This window comes from Lonchura striata, chromosome 2 (genome assembly GCF_050655825.1).
Source record: "Lonchura striata isolate lonStrDom1 chromosome 2, ASM5065582v1, whole genome shotgun sequence".
NCBI classification, from domain to species: domain Eukaryota; kingdom Metazoa; phylum Chordata; class Aves; order Passeriformes; family Estrildidae; genus Lonchura; species Lonchura striata.
The window spans coordinates 34,169,857-34,191,963 of NC_140704.1; the positions used below are offsets into that span (position 1 = coordinate 34,169,857).

At 35.0% G+C, this 22,107-nt stretch overlaps 1 protein-coding gene across 13 annotated transcripts in view; it reads left to right on the top strand.

Moving 5' to 3' along the window:
- TAX1BP1 (Tax1 binding protein 1) overlaps positions 1-22,107 on the top strand; it is a 56,515-nt gene that overhangs the window by 21,110 nt on the left and 13,298 nt on the right. For 6 of the 13 annotated variants that reach the window (XM_085568418.1, XM_085568407.1, XM_085568425.1 and 3 more), the window contains exons 5-12: positions 1,333-1,491; positions 12,140-12,288; positions 12,430-12,520; positions 13,707-13,892; positions 17,038-17,265; positions 18,561-18,707; positions 19,906-19,999; positions 21,302-21,420. In XM_085568418.1, coding sequence (XP_085424544.1) covers positions 1,333-1,491; positions 12,140-12,288; positions 12,430-12,520; positions 13,707-13,892; positions 17,038-17,265; positions 18,561-18,707; positions 19,906-19,999; positions 21,302-21,420 — 1,173 coding nt within the window. The remainder of the gene's footprint in view (positions 1-1,332; positions 1,492-12,139; positions 12,289-12,429; positions 12,521-13,706; positions 13,893-17,037; positions 17,266-18,560; positions 18,708-19,905; positions 20,000-21,301; positions 21,421-22,107) is intronic. The other 7 variants (XM_085568436.1, XM_021538188.4, XM_085568446.1 and 4 more) reach the window with 4 other exon arrangements.

Genomic DNA, 22,107 nt, shown 5'->3' on the forward strand with positions numbered 1-22,107 from the left:
TTCTGTAAAATGGTGCTTCTTGTAAGGAAAAAGAGTTATGGAATCAGTATACTTTAATTTTTGCCCAAGTTAAGAGCCCTGGAGACTGAGCTGAATAATTGCAGGTGCCTAAGTATATTAGAGTAGCTCTTATTTTATTTAAAGCAGTTTTCTATGTGTTGTGTTTTTTGCTAGAAAGATGTGATTGGTCTTGTGTGCTTATATCCAGAGTCAAGGTGGTTTACATTTGCTTGTTGCTGTTTGTAGGCTGAACACTATTTAAACCCAAACAAACAAAAAAGAAACCCAAACTAACTTTTGTTTGAGTTGCTTCTTGGAAAATTTTTTCAGTGCAGTTCCCTTACCCTGACATCAGATATTTTATCCTCTTAGGTGCATCTGGGCACATACATGCATGTATTTGATCATGGCTTTCAAAATTTAGGGAGAAGAGATTTAGTACAGAGATACATCTGGAATATTTTTGCTTTTCAGATATGTACTTGTAGTACTAAAATTAAATAAGTTCTCAAGTATTTTTTTATGATCTTTGTTTATAGAACTGTATGAATGAACCATATCATGTCATCTGCTTCAACCCCCTGCAGTGAGTAGGGACATCTTCAAGATGATGTTGCTCACAGCACCATCCAGCCTAACCTTCAACTTTTCCAAGGATGTTGCCATCTACCACCTCTCTGGGGAGCCCTTTCTAGTGTTTCACCATTCTCATAATAAAAGTTTCTTCCTTATATCTAATCTGAATCTATCATATTTTAGTTTAAAAAATACCCCTTGTTCTGTTACTACAGGCCCTACTAAATAGTCTGCCAGTCTCTTTTGTAAGCTCCCTTTAAGTATTGAAAGGGCACAGTTCATGTTCCAGGGCTTACTCTTCAGGTGTTGGTGTGCTGTGGAGTGTATGTGTGTATTCATTTTTCTCAAAAAATTCTTCAAATAGTGCTGTAGAGAGAATGTGTGTCTCTACAGTCAGCTGTCATTTTTTCACCAAGCTGCCATCATCAGAATTAGCTCTTCCATAGTTGCTGTCACTTGGGAACAGTAACGGCAGTTAATTTAAGGAAGGAAAACTTGAGGATAAATCAGGGCACTGCAAAGTATGCTATCTAATGGTAGTCTGGTACTATGCAGTAAAAGCAATTAAATGTCAGAAATTTGAGAAAAAGGGGAAAACTGTAATAACCTAACTGGGGAACACACAATTTGTGTTTCTGCTCAAACACTGGAGTGATGAGTTTTCCACTTGTTTGATTAGAATGAAGGGCAGAAAAATTATCAAACCTCTGTCTTTTTTTTTTTTTTACTTATTTTTTTTTTTTTAATTTTTTTCAGTTTAAAATTGAAAAAATACTAAAAGAAAAAGAAGAGCTGTTAAAGGTAACTTCTGTTCTGGAAAAGGAAACTACACAACTCAGAGATCAAGTTGAACAACTGGAAAAAGAACTCAACCATGAGAAGCAGAGATGTGAACAACTTCAAGCAGAGCAAAAGGTTAGTTGTTTAACTGATTAAAGCTGACTCATAATGTCTGTATTACTGCTTTTTCGAGAACCAGTCAAACTGTGTGAAAATCAGCTATCAAAACCCCTCAGCAGTTAGATAGACGTTTACACTGGAATAGGTCAGTCCTTATTAACCTTGTGCTACTATTACTTTTATGTCATAAAATGGCTAAAATATTTAAGGCTTTTGGTACCAGGTTTGGTGAGATAGTCCATGACAACTGTTACCAGATGTTTGATATTTAACTGTGGAATTCATAGTGGAAAGTAGTTGATAATTTAAAGTTTGCTTACATTAATTTAAAATGGAGAAAAGCTTTTCAAAAAAAGCTCTCCTTAGGGAATAACTGTATAGAATACAGGCTATTGAAAATGATAAAAAATTTTGGTATGAAAAGCAATGATCAACAGAGAATGCTTCTACCAAGGTATGTAAAAAGTGGAAAGCCTCTAGTAACTGTCTTCTCTTAAAAGGTTTCACAACTCAAAAGGACAAGAAGCATAAACCTAAAAATCAGTTTAAAGTGTTAATTAATAGTGAAAATGTAAATGTAGCCTAAACCAAAGCCAGCTTAATTTTGAATGCTGCATGTGGTAAGGAGGAAATTTTATACTATAAAAAGAGCACCAAAAAGTTGGATCTAATCTATCTATAATCTGCTGCTTTTTAAAAAACCCAGCTTTTAGGAGGAGATTAAAAACATGTGGGAGGGAGGTGGTGACATGGACAAATTTGAAGTAATGAAGCCTACATAATTTAACTGTGGACAGCAGTTAATAGACTATTTCTAGGTACTAGTATGTACATGTCAACAGTCCTGTGTCATACACCTTTAATAGGAGTTTGTTGAGAGAACTTCAAAATGTTAGTGCTTTGTAGTGTACTTTTGAACAGTGAATGAAATGGACTGGAATGTTGACTAAGGAAAAAAAGAAAGGATAAAATGCTGTTTAGAAAAACAACTTTTTCTATTAAAGAATGATTTTAACTTCACATACATGGGAGCACTAGCTCAAATCAATGAGAGAAGGATATAAATACACATTTCATTGATTTACATATTGGAAGTGTGGTGGCGAAATCTGAGTGAGCTACACAGCTCATTGTCCCTTGAGGCTCTTATTTAAAAAAATATTTGAAAACTGTCAGTTCCAACCCATGTTAGCTTTACGATTCCATTTTAGAACAGTTTCTGAAATGGGATTCTGATTGCTGCCACGCAAGGATACAGTTAGACTGTATAGGAAAAAAATGTCTCAATGCTTTCTCACATTTTGCAGTGAACTTCTCTAATTCAGAATAGTTTTGCCTCTAAGATACCAGAATTTAGCAAATAGAACCTGATTTCGGGAAAGTTTGGGTTTGTGTTTTTTTACTGCCTCTTTTTTTTTTTCTCTGCTGTTGTTGTTCTGCTTTGGCCTTGTATTTTCATGAAGAGAGAATGCAGTGTGACAGACTTCTCACTTGTATTTAGCTACAAATAGATATCTGACCTAAGGCTGATGTAGCTCTTCACCTGGCTAAAATACTATGGAAGTTTTCTAACTTAGGCAATTATTTTTTGTCTCTAAGGATTTGATGTTGTCTTATTTTACATTTTTTCCTATTTTCTGTTTTCCACTTCTTTAAAGTGGAAAACCTGCTAAGTTGAAAAAGTTTTCCTTTGTTTATGTATATAAGCAGAATATAAATTGAGTGTTATTCCTGAAAATTAAGTGAGCATCTACTAAATCAGGTGCAGTTAGTGTTTTAAACATTGGAAATTTTAATAAGCAATGCTTTATATGTGACTCTCCAGTCTTAGGGATGACATTCTCTCCTTGCCCCCCCCCCCCCCCTCCCCCAGCCCAATACACAGCAGTACATCACAGGACTATGTAATTTATGTTTGCTGGGAATACATACAGTGCATTAATGGATTGATTTAAAGATTCCTGAGAAGCAGTGACACAGCACTCGGCTGGATTTCAGTACCTAGATTTTATTTTTCTTGTGACTTGTTTAAAAAATAAAGCATCAACCAAACCCAAAAATCCAGACAGAACAACCCCACAAAACATCCCCATTCCAACTAATCACTAACCCAGGTCTTAGAAAACCGCTTCTGAACGAAGCCCCCAGATAATCTAGTGTGCTTTGTGTGATGTGAATAGTTGTTATTGGCAGTAAAGCTAAGCAATATGTTTATTTGGATGTTTTTATATTAGACTACAGGGGATAATCTTAGAAGTGATAAATAATCAGAATCTATTTGTATTTTCTGTAACAGCAGAATCTTCACAGGTGCTTAGTGTGGGCCAGGTTGTTTTGGCTTGGCTTATAGGTTTTTTGCCTTTGAGTGGTTGTTTTAACTAAGTACTGTGGAGGCTTTTTATTTTCTTCTTTTGTTTCTAGTTATCTTTTTTCATATGTATGTGAATTTTTAGTTATGCTCTACAAACTTTTAATATATAAATAGGTAATAAGTGGAACAGATTAATTTAAAAATCTGTATTTTAAAAAATCTGAGGCAAAGGTTTAACTTTTGGAATTCTATTTTAAAAATCTTCCAATATACTTTAGAGCATATTAACAATTAATAAAACAAAATAGGCCATATGAGAAAATATAATTATTATATTTACTGTATGTCATTACTTTTGTAGTTAAGGCAGCTATAATTGATAGAAATATTTTTCTGTTAAAAGTAAAGGTAATTTACATTGAACCTGTGTGCAATCTCTTAACATTGTGGGATTTTTTTGTTTTTTTTTTGTTTGTTTGTTTTTGCAAATACTTCCATCAGGAAGTGGACAATATATTTCTGCTTGTGCAAAAAGCTTTCAAAAAATCCACACTAATACAAAGCACTATGTTTAAAAAGCAATAATTGCATATGTCACGGAAGTGGATGTGTCTGTACAGACACATATATTTGATCCTAATTGAGTGCAGAGCTCTTTATGCTGCCAACTAAAATTTGCTTATTACATTTTTATTGTGATAAGGGAGCCCTGGAATTATGAACCCCTAGAATCATAATACTTTCCAATCTGCCCAATTTCTGAAAATCTTTCTTAGTTTCTTCAGACAAAATTATATGGGTATTTTAGCTCATTTTGTCCTTTGATCAAATCTATTGTTAAGCTATGTTATATTTTTTGTAATTGAACAGAATATTGATGGTGTGGTTAGGAGTTGTAGATAAGTTACTTTACTGGGGTGCAGTGTAACAAATAGAAGATGGGAAAGCTCCAAGTTCCTAATATGAAAATATTTCCTTAAAAAACAGTTCTCTTAAAATCCCCTTTTTATTTATATTTATCCATATGGCTTTAGAACACTTTCTTCTTTTTGGTGTTGATTTTTGTCAGTACTTTATTTTCAGAAACAACTCGGAAGTAGCTTCGATCATTGAGAAATGCTTCTGTAGAAGCATTGCATTCTTTAAATAGACAGGGCAGTTGTAGACATGACAATGCCACATCTAATCCCAATTAGAGCTTCTCTCCCACTCCTGATTAAATGACCTCTCTTCACACCTAGTTACTCTTGCAGAATTTTGGGCAGTAGAACTGGTGTCTTCTCTGTGCTTTTTGCTGAGTTTGGGTATTTTTAAAGTGGTTACTAGGAAGAGATAAGCTTAAAGTAGCTCAGTCTTTGAAGAGCATGACTTTTAGGAATCTATATAGGTGTAATACAATTAGTGCTCCATCAAGATTGACTGTTGCGATCTAAGCATGTTTTCAGGTGTTGAAAAGATTCCCATTTTTTGAGTTTTACAAATAGTTCTGGTGTTTGTGGCACTTGAAATTAATGGGTACAGCAGACTACTGACTTTGGTTTGTTAAGGTGCCCTTGCTGTTCGGGAGATAGACAGTTTTGTGTTGCCTTCTTAAAAGATAGTCAGGTCCTTTCCTACCAAAGGTAGGAGGAATAAACACATTAAAGATATAAAGTCATAATGTGCTATTAGAGTTCCTGAAACAGATCTTCTTGTAATGCGTTATTGCACTCTTGTCCCTAAAAGCTTTTGTTTTTTTAGATTTGGTTAATTTTTTTAGTGCTTTATCACATTAATAAAAAAGATTAGTATTCAACACATGAATGATTCTGCAAACAATATTTTTTCTTGTTGTTGCCACCATTACAGAAAAAAAGATATTTATAAGACACACAGCTTGGCATTAGTCAGTGTTTGCACTCACAGGAAACATGCTGTCCAGCCCCACTTTTTTAGTGTGTACTTATGGTTTATTACCACTTAGTTGTGTTAATAACCCCACCCTTCCATAGCTTGAGATACTGTAAGATGAGAGACAAATTCAGTCTTTATTTCTTTTATGTTGATATTTTTCCTCGTATCCAAGGCCTGCTTAATGCAGTATGTAGTTGTTCTGACAGAATCAGTTTAGAGAAGGGTATAAGTGGCCTTTCCTTTTACCTGCCCCCAAGTATGAAAGTTTCCTGCCCCCCTCGTTTAGCCTTTTGAAAAGGGCTTGCCATAGACTTGCTATATTTTCAGTTAGAGGAAAGCACAGTATTCCTTTGCAGCAGTTTTCATGTCAGTTAAACTATTCCTACTATTTTTTTCCCCAGATGACATTAAAATAGTTCTTACTGAGTGTGAAGATTTAACTTAATCTGTTACTACTCTGTGTGGGAATTCAGAGTAAATGCGAAATTATTGGAAATGTTTCAGAAATGTCACATCTTTTTCTCGCAACCTTCTGTTAGTATTTCAGAGTTACTCTGTTTTAACTAGGGTGATGTTCCCTGGTAGCATACTTTTATTTAGGATCATGCTATATATACAACTTGCAACTCTAGCAATATAAGACTGTTAAAATAATGGTGTAACTACACATTAAGATAATTTTGCTTAAAAAGAGATACGTGATTACATAACTGCTTCAGGTTGCTTTTAATGTTTCAACTTTTCCTTTGATTTACTTTCATAAACTGATACTTAATCAGTATGTTGAATAACATTGTTATGCTAGTTTTATCTGTATATATTTTGCATTTTAAAAATTGAAGGAAACTTTTTTAAAAAAAGGAACAAAAGCTTAGTATGTTTTTAGTTACAAAATTATAATTTAAATATTTCTAATCTTCATCTTAGACATTATGAATATGTGTTTAGCTTTGTACATAAGAATGCTTTTTGGTCTTTGTGTTCCCAGTTTTGTGTATGGTTAAACCATGTATAAGGTCTGTGGCAACCATATATAAGGTCTGTGGCAACAATGCCTACTGTTTTAAGATTCAGTCTTACTGTGCTGAAGAAGAGAAGCATATAGTAGTCATTGTGTGTCTTTTATTGGTTATTCCTTTGGTAACTCTGCAACCATTCAATTTTGTGGAGACTGTTTTGTGCTTCTGTAAAGAGCAGATGCTTTTGCAGTCATTGGTCTCCCTCTAGTGGGAAGAGGGCACTTCTAAACTGATTTCTTTAATGGGACAGTGGTGACAAGTCTTATTCCTCTGCCAGTAGTTTCTATGTTTAGCTTAAGTCAGAAGCAATGGATTTGAAGACTGCCTTTTTATCTTTTGATCTTGTGAGCATTTTAATAGTGTTTCTGTTATGATGCTTGCATAAATTGGTGCAGAAGTGAATTTACTGACTTGATAAACGTGTTCTTTCATGCTTTTTGTAAATTTAATTTGCCATTTAACTTTTTAAAAGTGGGCTTATTCATCTATCTGATGGGGAATTTTAATAAGGCATCCATGTAAATTCACATTCAGCTGACAGGTTCTACCTGCACAGTAGCTTTATTTATTAGAGAATTTTATTCAAATATCAGGGATTCATTTAAGGTGGCTTTTTATGCTATTTTATAAGGAGAATTTCCCTGCTTAGATAGTGAAAAAACACTGTGGTGCACTGTGATAATGTCAGCAGTATGAGTAAGCAGTGCAAATGCCCAGTTCAGCCTGAGGGAATAGGAGTAAGTGAATAAATTGTTTCTTCAGTGTCTCTTTAGACCAGGCTCTGTTCATACTGTTAATGTGTAGTGCATGTGTGGAAATCTGATGGTAACAAACCGTCCAAAAGGCAAGCTGCCCCCCAGCCCAAAAACCTAAACTCCCCCCAGTTTCATTTAATTTTAGACACAAACACTCTGAATTTGCTCAGGTTGGTTCCAGCAATTACAGCACCCTTGGGTACTATAAACATCATATTAAGAGGAAACCCCGTTTCATGGTTTTTTGACTGTTCTCTGTATGTATATTTCTTAAACTGGGCAATTGAAAATTATTTCACTGGAAAATTAAATAGTAACTTGAGATATTCTACAATTCAAATTATGTATTCATGGAAACAACCTTGCAAAATCAATTGCTTATAGTGAAATTGTTTTAAGAAAGTAACATTCTGGCATGTAAATACATGCTGCAAATTCTCTGTGTGTAAATGCTTCAGCTGCCTCTTGCAAAAACATACGTGTTTGTAATCTTCATGACAGTAAATTGAGTGACTGATGTAACTTAGATGAACTTTTACAGATTTAGTTCTGTAGACCTTAGTGTTGTAGTTTTGATCACTTTTATGATGTTAAAACCACTGTGACATCTTATATTTTCAAAAGACTGACTGCAGTGTTTTTTAGAGCATTATTTCTATTACAAGTCATAGTCACAAGGATAAAAGCTTAATGTCACTGAGTTTATTTGGAATTGGTTTGCTCTTTACTGAATGCTTAATTTTTTTTTTTAAAAGAAAAATTAGAACTTGAGGTTTCCTTTCGGAACTTTCATGTCGTGTTATGGACAGACTTGTTTTTGCACTGGCTGCAGTGGTGCTATGTTGTGTTCATCATTTATACTCAGAGGTCCTTTAAACAGAGTATGGTGTCATACAAGTGTTTCACATGATTCTGTTAGAGCTGCTGTGATGTTAGTGGGATAAAGAAAAGTCTCCTGCAGATAATTGATCTAAGCCCCCTAAATTCTCTGTAGGATATCAAATGGTTCCTCTGACATTAAATTACATCCAGATAAATCAATCCAGCTGAAAGGTGGTACTGCTTTTTGTTTGGTTGGTTGGTTTTTATTTTTTTTTTATTTTTGTTTTTAAATATATTGCCTTGTATTTAGTGACTTGACCTCTTCAGTGCGAGCTGCATAGCTCATTTTTAACTTCTCACTCTTCTTTGTTACAGTGTATGCATTCTCAAAAAGCAAAAAAAAAGGCTGCAGATACTAGCCATTAATCAAAGGTGAATGCTTTAGGTGTGGGGTGATTTTGAAAAGGTTGGTAGGGACTTCTATGTGTTATGGAAAGGGAAAATGAAGCATAAAAAGCCATGGTAACCATTGCCATGCTGCAAGGTGTAATGACTGGAAATAGTCTTGGATTGTATTTTTCAAGTATTTTATTCTGCTGGATCTCTCTCTACCTTCAGTATGTATGAAAAATGTGTTTGTGCTGATCATAGGAAGAGATGTCTGTACCATTCCATTAACCAGACTGTGCTTAGCAATGTTTAACTGCTGTTGTGAAAATCCATTTGAAGGAAGAAATGAGTAGGGAAAGCATGCTGTTCTTCGTTGTTGAACGTGGGGATTTTTGCCATGATTTTCCCTTATAAAAATGAGAATTTAGAAACATTATGGCTCTTCCATTCTCATATGAAAGATTATTAGTCTTTTTGCAGCAGAAATTTATTTACTAAATTGATTTTAAATGTGTTTCAAGGATGACCCCAAGCATGATCTTTGCATATCTTTTAGGTTGAGCTTATAATAGTTTTATGAACACAGTGTTGCATGGAATTACTATAAAATTGTTTTTAAAATTATCAGTCTTAAATCTGCCATTTTAGAATAGCAGTAAAGATTTTGGATATTTCTTCTTGTTCCCCTATCTGAAGGTACATCAGGATTTTCAAAGTGGGATTTTGATTCTAGGGAAATTTACCTTACAACTCATTGAATTTTTGTTTCATTTTACTTATGAGACTCCTAGTAGTTACAGGATTTTTTTGTTTTGATAACTTCTTCTTTTGCAGTAGTAAATCTGATTTAAGTAATTTCTGGTTACTTACTCTTGACCCTTGTGATGCAGTTTGGTTGCCACTTCCACTCTTATGGCTGTTGTAACTCTAGGGAAGGAGATGGGGCAACTGCATTGTTAACTGGATTAAAAATAACCTTAAAACTGTTGAGTGTTTTTAAACCAGTTCATTGAAATTATTCATGCTCTTGCTGTGCTTTTTTAATTCCTCTGTTAAGAAGGTGGAAGAAAATAAATACCAGATAAGATAAATGAATTAAAACAACGATTACAGAAAGTAATTATCTTTTTTGTAAGAGGTGTTGTACATGTGTTTATTCTTCCTCTTCAGACTCCTTCTGAACACAGTTGACTTTACCTGTAAAATAAGTCTAAGAGCACTCATTTTAAATTTTACAGGCTCTGAAACCACTGTAACCGGTGTATGGGACTAGGGATTGCTACATCTAAATTGAATTACTAAGAATTCTGTAAAATAACAAGTCATCTCTAAAAATTAATCCTTTTTTTTTTCTTTAAAAACTGTAGGCTTTAGTTGTATCTAAACAAGTTTATTAGGTGAGAATCTGTTAAGTATGGAACTTTTACATTTTAGTACCATGTCCCTTTAGAATACCTAGCAAAGCAGCATCAATTGTAATGCTGTTTGTGGAGAGAATTTTTTTCAGGCTATTAATTCCTTTTAATATATGTTACCTTTGGCAGTCTGTTTGAACTGCTTGTACAGTTTGTATATATAATGTATCAGATTAAATTCTTTTGAAGGCACTTAGGTTACAACAGTTACAGTTATACCAAAGTGGTGTTTAGAGAAAACACAGATATGCATTGAAATAGACTTTTTACTATACTAGGCTTTCAAAACAGGGTCAAGTAATTAGTCTCCACTGCACTAGGGGAGGACAAGCAGTTATAGAGTGTGTTGTTGCTGCTGGTTATATAGCAAGTTTTACTTAGAATACTGACTTTAATTAAAATATCCTGCCCTTGTTACACAAAATATTTATACTTTTGATTGCAAGAAACTGATAGCTCTTCAAAAATTAAGACCTTATGAAAGTTGTGTGTTATCTTCTCCAATGCTGTTTTTTTAAAAAAAGATGGCACATTCATGATCTCTTGAAATTCTTTTTTATATTAAGACATAAAAAAGCCATTCAGAGTTGAAATAGTAGTAATATATTAGTCATTTTATGTAGCATATATAACAAAAATTAAAATATACATGCTGGTTCAGTGTGTACCAAGTGAGTGAGTCATCATTTGCCACTCCTCAATTCAATACTGCCTACCCCTCAACCCCCTCTCTCACAAAAAAAATATCATAATGCTCAAACTTCTGTTTAGTTGCTTGTAAAAGTGAGGCTTAATTATACTTGCGAACAGTGTATCTTGACAATTAATGACTAAAACCAGTCCTCATTATATTTTATTGTACGTAAAACATTGTTTGTTAGGTTGGAATTTGGTCAGTAGGGGTTCTTCATAAACTGGCTGATGTGTTTCTCTTGATATAACAGTACAGTCTTGTTATTTCAGGGCATTGAGCTTTGTTTAAAAATGAATACATGAAGTAGTGGTTTAATCTTCCAAATCTAGAGCAGAAAGACAACTTGTACCTTAGTAGCTACACAAACACTCCTAGGTCGTGCTGTAGTTAGCTATGTTGGTCAGTCTGTCTTGACCTTGTTTTACACTTGGATTCATATCACTGTCATGGTTGATAATAACCTGAGCTTTACCATACTTCAATATCAGAAAAATGTGGCATATTATCTCAGTATGTATTATTTACTTTAGTGTTACTTATTTTTTTCAAGAAAATAGTTACACTGGAAAAAAAAAAAACCAAACATTTTCAGGCTTATTTAAGATAACTTGACTTTAAATGGCTGTTTTGCTGTGGTGGAGATGGCATTCAGCTTTCCATTGCCTTAGAAGAATATGGACATTATAGTAATTAGATAACAAATGCAATACTTAGCAGTGATTTTCCATCTTGTACTTGTCAGTTTTCTGACAAAGGAATCTGTTTTGGGTGTTGTCATCATCTGTCTCAGCTTCCATAATCCCACAATGTTTGCATGAGCTTCCTTGAGCTATGTGAGACAGTCTATATGTTCTAGCTAGGAAAATGTCATGTAGTAACCAGCTCTAAATCAGAATTTTGTTTTGTTTTGTTTCTTCTTTTGCCTGCAGTTGTCTTTACTATGGTTTGCTACTGTAGTGTAACTGTCTGGAAAAATGCAAGGTCTTATTTTTAACTAAAAGCAAGTACAAAGAGAAATAAAAGTTCTTTGTTTTCTAAGCTAGACAGTCAGTGGTTTGTTTGCATAAAGGAAGTAGACAAAAGATAGGAAATAATGTGTTTACTCTGTGATCTGAAGTCTTTGGTAGGCTCTGAGTAACTATGCTTGCACCCAAACAAACTCCTTATTGACCCCTTATTAATATATGAACTGTGCATAGCAATATTCAATATATATTTAATTATGCATACTTGAAATGGACTTGTTACACATTTTAAGGAAGAGAAGAAACTAATGGTCATATTTTGGCATTAATTCAAATACCATGTTTTACTTCTGAAGAATTACATTCTTAAATGGTATCTATTTGAAATTTTTTAAAAAGCAAAATATTCAAGCATCAGAAGATCTTAAAAGAGAAAATAATGATTTGAAGAAGAAACATAATGAGGCTGCTTCAAAAGTTCTCCAACTTGAAGAAGATATCATGACTGTTACTCAGAAAGCCATTGCAAAAGAAACTGAGTTAGACAGGTACTTACTTTTTTGTTCCTTACCTTCCTTATTTTACTTGTCTTTCCCTAAAGGTGATTTTTTCTTAAGCTAACAATATTTATTATATGCATGGATTTTCTGTACTAATAGTTCTGTACCATTAATTTTTCAATGTTTTAGTCTGAAGGACAAACTGAAGAAAGTGATGCTTGAGAAGGAGCAACTTGAATGTGTGTTAAAGACAGAAAAGGATGAAAAAGAACTTTATAAGGTAACTTTATTACATGTACCTGTATACACTGGAATGAAGTGGTTTGAAATAAAGGTAATAATGTTTTATGGAGAAGTCTAATAAATTGAATTTGTTAAGGAAAAGAGGAAATGGGTAACTTCTGTGAACATATCTTTAAGATAGTTAGAGGTGTTCTCATGTAAAAATGAATGAGGAAAACAGCATCTGAATTCAACCATGTTATAAAAAGGTGTCTAAGAAGGAGAATGAATCACCAATTTCTGAAAGCTGAGACAAGCAACAAAAAATAATAGATTCTAGTGAGAAAAATCTTCAGCTATACGGTGCATCACCCAGTAACTCATCATCTTTAACACACTTTTTCATAACTAAAATACTTCTTAGTCATTTAAATTCTCTCTCCAGACTTTATTTTCTAAATCCTCTTCTTGAGCCTTGTGTATAACACTGAGAAGCTTTAGTAGGTTCTCTATTGCACTGGATTTTACTAGCATGGCTGATTTCTTTTGCTGGTATTGAGAGACACACATATATAGAATAAAATACACTACCACCCTCCCTCCCCCAAAGCAGAGAAAACATTATATGCTAAAATAATGAAATCCTTAGGTTGTATGAAACAGATCAAGTGTATTTAAAAGATTATTTCTGTTCCTAGATTATAAAATCTCAAAGCATCATTTACAAGCATGGAATTCCTTTGTAAATAACACAGATCTTCTGGACTTGAGTGCAGGAGCTATTTTGCATTATTGTAGGCAGAGTTGTTAGAAATAGTTTGCTGTTGTTGAAAATTAATATTCCTCATGTAGGCCTGTTTGCTTAGATGACTATGGGCAGTTACTGCTCTAAGTTTAATTTCTTTTTGGTTTTCTTCAAGTCGTTTCTCTTTTGCTTGTCCTTAGTTGTCCAGCATTTGTGAAAAGAGGAGTGAGTCCTGAATAACTTAATATGAGTGGAGAGAAATTAGGTCTTTAACTTCTAGCTGTAGAGTGGAGCTGTTGTTAGGTGACCATGCTGAAAAAATTCCAGCCAGAAAGTTTGGGCTGGAGGGCAGTGATAGTATCAAATATTTAATTTTTCTCTTCACCATTTCTAATCTGCCTCTAGTTAGAATAGATTAGAATTTAGTAAGCACATAAATAGATAGGTGAATAGTAGTTCTAATGTGGAAGAAGTTTGACATGTTTTAGCATCATTGCAGATACACTTGAAGAATACAGAAATAGAAAACACCAAACTAGTAAAAGAAATCCAGACGTTTAAGAATTTGGATGCAAACAAAGAAAACATGATATCGTATTATAAAGAGGAGGTTGGCAGATTACAGCTATTAATAGCTGAAAAAGAAAATATGAAGAAAGCTATTTTGCACTCCTCATCAAACAAGGTAAGCAGTACTCAATATAATTGGCCTGATTTGAATAAACATATCTAATGCTGTATGTGCTTGACAAAAGAAAGGAAGAAGTTGAAGAAATCACCAGGGTAATTGCCTAAGAGGCATGAGGATTATGATGTTCTCTGTAGATGCAGAAGATGATGAAAAGACTGAGATCTGTTCTAGTTTTGCACCTTTTGAGCTTATTGAGGTCTCAAATGATGAACTGAGATTAACTACGTGTGGAAAGGTAATTTTTGAGTTCAGTGAAAGTGGAGTACTACGTTGCTTTTAGCTTCATAAAAAATGAATGGAGGTTGAGGAAGAAGTTTCTAATGTAGTTGTGTTGAGGCTGTAGAGGGTGATGGAGAAGAAAAGAAGAGACATGGAGTGATTGCTGAAGGACTTGTTAGGTGAATGTGCTGTTGAGCTACAGTGCTGACTGAGAACTCTGCAATGACAGGGTTTCAAATGAGGAGGTGCCTTTCTGTGCCCTGTGGCAGTACTGTGGTTAGCAAGCCATGTGGTATAACAGGAGAGTGAAATTGCTGAAGAACTCATATTTATGCTGTCCATGGTCCACATGGGGTTACTTCATACTTAGTTCTAGTTGGGTGCCATGGATGCCTCTACTGGGTTTGTGTAGGTTTTGGTAGCTGAGTGGCTTCTGTGAGAAGCTGCCAGAAGCTTCCCCTGAGAGCCAATACCAGCCAATGCCTGACAGAGCCAATGCCATCAGGCTCCAAGGTAGCCCCCTCACTGGCCAAGGCTGAACCTGTGGATGATGATGTGGGATAACAGATTAAAGAAGGCTATGGGAGAGGGAAAACTGTGTGAGAGAAATTGCAGCTGAAGAGAAGAGTGAATGCATAAGAGACAGAACTCTGCAGACATCAGGGTCAGTGAAAGAGGGCAAGAGGTTCCAGGTGTTGGAGCAGCCCATGGTGAAGACCCTGGAGAGGACTCCATGCTGGAGAAGGTGGATGTGCCTGAAGAAGGCTGTGACTCTGCATTGGAGCAGGTTTGCTGGCAGGAGCTGTGACCACACAGGGGACCTGTGCTGGAGCTGTCTGTTCCTGGAAGACTGCACCCCGTGGCTGGGATCCTGCACTGAAACAGTTCATGCAGAACTGCAGCCTGTGGGAAGGATATGTGTTGAAGAAGTTTGTGGAGGAGTGTCTCCCATGGGAGTTACCATACACTGGAGCAGAGGAAGAGAGTGAAGAGTCCTCCCTCTGAGGAGGAAGAAGCAGATAACGTGTGATGGACTGACTTCAGCCTCCATTCCTCATCTTGGCTGTGCTGCTGGAAGAGAGGAGATAGAGAATTTGGGAGTGAAGTTGAACTTGAAAAGAGGGTCTGGGGTCTGGATGTGTTAAGATTTGGTTCTATTTCTCATTATCCTATTCTGATTTGACTGGTAATAAATTAGATTAATCTTCCCCTCAAGCTTAGTCAGTTTTTGCTCATGACAGTAATTGCTAAGTGATCTCTCCCTGTCCTCATCACAACCCACAAGCCTTTTGTTATATTCTCCCCTTTATCCAGCTGAGGAGGGGAATTGTGGAGTGGTTTTGGTGGTCACCTGGCATCCAGCCAAGCTAAATCCACAATAGAATAACCATTAGGTGTTTTTTTCCTGATGTACATTCTCCATTTCATCCAAAAGGAATGCAGTTTCTGTGCCCCGAGATTGTTCTCTGATCTACAGTGTGATAGGCAATAATGAAATTTACTGGGAGCTTTGCTTTACAAATGTGCTCTTGATCTAAATTAGAGAGTCAGTTTAAACATAGCCTTTGAGGCCAGCATGGAAAAGCCAGATTACGCAGGCATCTTTTTGGTGTATTTTGCCAATCTTCTCACAGCAAAGCAACTTGGATCTCAAAAGACTAGAAATTGTTTTAAAGTAATACGAGTTTTGAATATAATATTAAAGTGGAAAAGTAGTGCTGTTGAGGATGGACATAGAGTTTAAAAAGGGTATACTATCTAGCTTGAAGTTACATCTTATTGATGTAAAAAGAAAGAAAGTCTCTTTCTTGCTTTTTTGTTTCTGGATGTGTTAAATTACTACTGTGTTTTATTTTGAAGGGAGTAGATATGTTTCAGTACTGAAGCGACCAAACATTTATGTAATTAATTAATCTTAAATTGTTTTTGATGTTTCTGGTGGGATCATTAATAGTTTTATCTCACACTGTGAAACTACAGATATTTACTGAAATATGTTACCGATGTATCATGTGCTGTAAGAATAGCTAGGAGACAGGACTTTAGGACATTTACTTGTCTATCCATCTTCATAAATGGTTACAAAATGTATTAGTATTCCTCTGAACTTACATGATATTAAAAAAAATTAACAAATAATGGACTAGAGATAGCCAGACTTTATGTCTGGACTCAAGAATAAGATGAATATGCCATCAGGGAGCCTGGAGGTGGTGACTATATAGTGGCTTCTTTTGTTAAAAAAAATTAAAATTATATTTTGTAATCTTGGCCTTCTTGGAGGAGTGAGAGGCTGGTAGTTCAGCTTGGTCAGCTGGCTTTTGGATTGCCCTGTGTGCTTAGTGCTACATGCTGCAGTTTGCTCTTCATTACTATCTGTTCTCTCTTCCCTCTGGAAAGCTTGTTGTGCAAGATCTTGGGAAATAGAGCTGTGAGTAAAACATCCCAAAGCTGCTTTACAGTGTTTTACATCAACCAATTGTAGGCACTGTGAGAACTCTTGCTCTGTTGATACTTACAGTGTGTTTCTGTGGGATGAACTTTGCTTTTGGTGCTGGAGTCCTGCAGTGATAAGAGCGGAGATGTGGAAAACAGACTTTTTTTGGTCATATGTTTGAAACTGAAGCTGAAATTCCAACAAAAATCCAGAATTTAAACTTCTATTTCATAGTGAAACTGTTTCACTATGAAATAAAGTTTGCCTTTATTTCACAGTGAAATAAATTTGCATATCATTGCTGGCAAAGAGGACAGGTGGGGAAAGTAGTACTTGTGTACTGACTTCTTGATGTAGTAGTTTTGCTAAAGCCACCAGGAAAACTTGGCTTTACTCTCAGATGTTTCTAATCCCTATACCAACCTTTATTTAAGCTTTGAATTAAAAAATGAGGAGTTCTCTTCCATCTCTTCTCTTTCCTAGGATGAGGCAAGTATTTTGAAAGAGCAGCTTCGGAAAGCTGAAGATCAGATTCAGGCTAGCAAACAAGAAGCTGTTCTCATGTCAAAAGAGCTGAGTGATGCAGTAAATGTGCGGGATAAAACAATGGCAGATCTTCACAGTGCGCGGCTGGAAAATGAAAAATTCAAAAAGCAACTTGCTGAAGCTTCAGCTGAACTCAGAAGCATCACAACTTTGAAAAAAGAACAGGTAAATTGTCAGTGTTTAGTATGGAATTTTGTCTGTATTTATAAAATATTTACTGGGAATAAAATAGGTTTCTGGATGATCAGTGAAAATAATTATAAAATTTTCTTTCAGCATTCAATATACTACCTTAAATCAAGTGCATATTAGCTGATTTAGAAATTTGGTCAGAAAGGTGGTTTGTGCTCTTACTCACATCTGCTTCTCCCTACATTATTTTCACAGAATAATTCAGTATCTATGTTATTTTGAATCTTCTCCCTGTCTTAGTTCTGTTAAGTGAGCCACTAGCATTAAATATTCATTTAAATGAGAAAATGTATTGGTAGAAACTTGGGTTGTTTTATAATGTTCTTTTGTCATAGATAGATTCTGTCTGAATTTTTTTAAGTCCTTCCAATATTTGTAATCAAAGTTAACTTGATTTAAGTACTTATAAGTATAAAAAATATTAATGTAATGGAAACTGTCTTGATCTAAGTCTTTGATAAAAGTATAGTGAGCAAATGTATGTTTCATCATTTTGATTAAAGTTAGCTTTTTCAAGGATCTTCAGTGACTGCAACTGTATTGGATTTATTTGCCACTAGGATTACTGTAATGGTGTAAGTGAAGAAAATATATTGAGCTGAGCAGAATTAAAATAGTACTGTAATATTACAACACTCAAAAGAACTATTATATTTAAAACACCAAATAATTGCATGTTTTTTTTTTTCCTGAGAGTTTCAGTTGTATACAATGTGTTTTGAAATGTATAATGATAGAAGTAGCAAATCATCTGAATGCCTCAAGTTACCAGAAAGTATCTGAGCATGGCCTGTGTCTAGTTGTTGGATGTGGTTTGTGTAGCTTGTGTAGTGGCTCAATGGAGCCACTCCCAGGTGAAACCTACTGAGTGTGAAGGAATAGTTGTGGACTGTGCACTTTTGATATGTGGCTATACTTGTCTGTAGGATAGCTGGAACACCCCCTGGTAGGTGTTCAGACTTTTCCTATACATTCAGACTTTAGATACACATTAATGAGCTCATAAAATAAGAATCTTCTTTACCTTCCTCTGGTATTATATCAGTGCCTGTTTACATCCCTCAGTGTGTCCTCCTTGGAATGAAGCTCAGCACATATTCTGCCTCTCTCTTTGCTCTACGGCTTGTGCTATTCCTTTCTTTCCCACAAAGAAAACAGGAGCTTCAGTACTTACATGGAGCATTATGCTTTTTTAATTGAAAAAAGACTTTTTAGGAAATAGTGGGATTTTAACAAAAGGGAGAACAGTTTCTATATTTTTTTTTAAGGAAGCTTCAAACGCAGTTGAACAGGAACTGCGCAGGGAAGTTGAAGACCTGAAGCTTCGTCTACAAATGGCTGCTGACCATTACAAGGAGAAATACAAAGAATGTCAAAAACTTCAAAAACAAGTAAACAAGTTTACAGAACAGGCAGTAAGTAGAATGAGATAAATTGCCCTTGCTTTTTGGTAACATTTCAAAAACAATTTAATTTCCTTCTATGAAAACTAATGCTTTTAAAAAGGATTAAAATGTGTGGTAAGCAATGACTCTTTACATTTTCTTTCATAAACCTAGTTGTGAAATTAACTTCTGTTGTTCCCTTTACGTAGTTGTCCAAACCAAGCATAGAATTTATAGTAGCTGGTATAGAAGCCTAGTAGAGTTTAGATGAACCTATAAGCATTACATTATTCAAGGAAGAATTTTGAAACTTAAGGTGGGAAAATCCATAATTACTACATCTATCCAGTACCACCACAAAAAAGCCCAACAAAAAACCCCAAGCCCAAAAATGGGGAAATAGAGAACTTGAAGTAGGTTTTAAAAGCCAAGTGGAGAAGAAATCTCCACAACAGAGTATGGAGTTATATTCCATATGTATTTTGTAATCTTACCACTCTTCCAAGATCTATTTAATAAAAAAATGAATCTTTGGATGTTGATGTAAGTCTTAGGACACCTACTAACTGAACCTGTCAGCCAACTTCAAACAGATTTGAGTGCAGAGTTCTTCAGAATTTTGTAAAAATTAGAGTTGGAGAGGAGCTCAAACAGGAAGAGGCCTATGCACAATGGCAATATGTGCAAATATTAATCCTTAAGAAAACCAGACTTAAGTATTTCTCTTATCCACAGAACATTGCATAAAAAACTCATCTTCTCATCCAGAAGGTCAGTGGTGAATGAGGTGTCATATGTGTCTTTTCCTTAAAAATCTTCCTTATCTTAGACAAGGTTGTACATCTCACAGCAAATACCAGATTTCATTGTTTTTGCTCCAGAAGTCCAGCAGACATTTCTGATACAGATTCTAGTTTTCTAATGGAGTATTAGATTTAAGTTAATGAATTAAAGTGTAACTGATTCTCTAGAAAATGAGATTTTTCTATTAATTTTCTTAGAAATTACTCTTTCTAGGGAAAAAGACCTTCATCAAATAAGATGATAAAAATCATAGTCCTAAGCAATTTCAATCTTAGAATTAAATGATTTTGTATATTTATTATTACCTTCTGTTTAAATGGGTGGTTCTAAGTTTGGAGCAACTAATACATTTTGCAAGATACATTACTTTGTGCTTTGGCTTTCATTTAATCAAATACCAAAACCAAAATTTCTTTTCACAAAGAAAACTGCAGGGAATCAACAGAAACTGACAGATGCATCTAACATTGAGACAGTTACTGCCGTCCTTACAGACAAAAAGTTGTCTGCATCTCCAGGTATTAACAGCTTAAATTTTGTCTGCCTTTATAAGCCTGAAATTGTTGTCTATGTGAAGTAGTCACTAATAGTATTTGTAGTATAAAGTAGGTGGACTTGTTTTGTTTAATTAAAGCATTAATTAGAGATGTGCAGATTGAGCTGAATATTTTGTCTCTTACCAAGTTGTAACAATCATAAATAAGTTAATATATCAGTTTAGTTGCTATTTTTTAATGTCAGTAGAACTGAACTCTTGAATTTCTGCTTCATGGTTAACAGAGATGGTTTTGCCCAGCTAAGAAACAGTTTATTAAACAAAAAATCTTACTCAAATTTTCAATTTGAGTATAATAGCACAGTAATTTTCCAGTCATTATTATAACTATCCACTATAATATTCTGCTGTAATATCAATCTTCTGTAAAGTTCTGATTATGTGATGGCAAGGTCAAGTCTACTGACTGTTTTCATTAATTATAGGTGTAGTGGCTTATTACAAAATGTTTATAATTATTATGAATTAATTTTAGTTATCGCAAAAACAATATTCTAAAATTTCAGTATGTAATGTATTAAAACTAAAGAAGAAATCCTCCACTATGAGGCTGGTGAGGCATTGGAGCAGGCTTCCCAAAGGAGTTATGAATGCCCCATTCCCTAGGGTGTTTAAGGCCAGGTTGGATGGGGTTCTGAGCAGCCTGGTGTAGTGGAAGGTGTCCCTGCCCATGGCAGGGGGATTGGAGCTAGAGGATCTTTAAGGTCCCTTCCAGCCCAAACCATTCTGCAATTTTATCATTCAGTTTAAATTGATAAATGCCAAAAAATGCTGATTAGTTTTTTCTGTGTTATTTTATAACTGACAGATTCTGTCTGTAAAGACCAAAAGTCGTAATTTCTATCAGTTTCCTCCTGTCTAAAGGAAATTCAAGGCTTTCTTAAAACATACAAACCCAGCAAGTTTGGTGATAGTGTGTGATGAAGTAGTGTGCTGAGGTACTTCCACTTTTTTATGTAAGAATTGAGTATTTAGAATGATAGCATACATATTTTGGTGTTTACTTTGCTTTCTTTCTTGGGAAGGTACTACATATGTGTGTATTTATGCTGATCTTCCCTTGGTGTGAGAGAACTGAACATGGATAGGCCAGTACAGTTGCTGATTGTACATAGCACGTAGTATTGATTATCTCTGGTTTGGATAACATGGAGCACTCTGCTTTTGATGCACTCTCAAATCTGGGCTGTCATCTCTCTCACACAAAATTTATGGAAGGAAAAAAATCCATGTTCTTGTTTTTTTTTTTCTTCAATGTTCACAGTTAGCCCCATTTCACCTGACATAGTTTCGGAATCCGTGGTAAAGGAGCAAGTGCGTGAGATGAATAAAGAGATTGCTGAGAAAACAGAGAAGTATAAGAAATGCAAGCAAATGTTGGCAGTAAGTAAACAGCTGCTTTGGAAAGCTGAACAAAAAAGAAAGCTCAGCTGTAGGTGCTGAGCCTTAAAACAACAAGGCCTACCCAGCTGAGTTGCCTTCCTTGTTTGTGTGACACACTGTGATTATGGTAGAAATCTTAACATTAGAAAACACATTTTTGTTCAGTCAGCTCTTGACTATGTATGGTCTTAGAGGGTCCAGACAAGGAAAACCAAGATACAGTAAAACAAATGTCCACATGCTTAAGGTTTTAAATACTTTCTGTTCTTACATTAAGTGTAATTACTCTTATAAATCAAATACAGCAAGTTGCTGTAAACCAGCTGATGTTTGGAACAAGTGTGGCAGTGTTGATCTGATAAACTGTCCAAAGCAAAGTAACTTTTCCCTATCTGCCTGTCATGGCTTTTACAGTGTTTTCATACCCGAGTGGGTGCTGCCAACTACCTTGGGCTCAGTCACACATAAAGGCATTTATTTGATTGTCTTTACCAAAGTTGGCACTTGATTTTCATTTAATCAGTTTGGATGTGTGTATGGAGTATTGCGTCAGTGGCACTGATGAAAAGTTCAGAACATTGCGAAAAATTCTTACTTAGTGTTGTCTTGTCTGTCTTCATTTTGTGGCTTTCATTATCACAATGATACTATTCTATTTTAGTAAGTTTTCCAGGAAGTAATAACTGT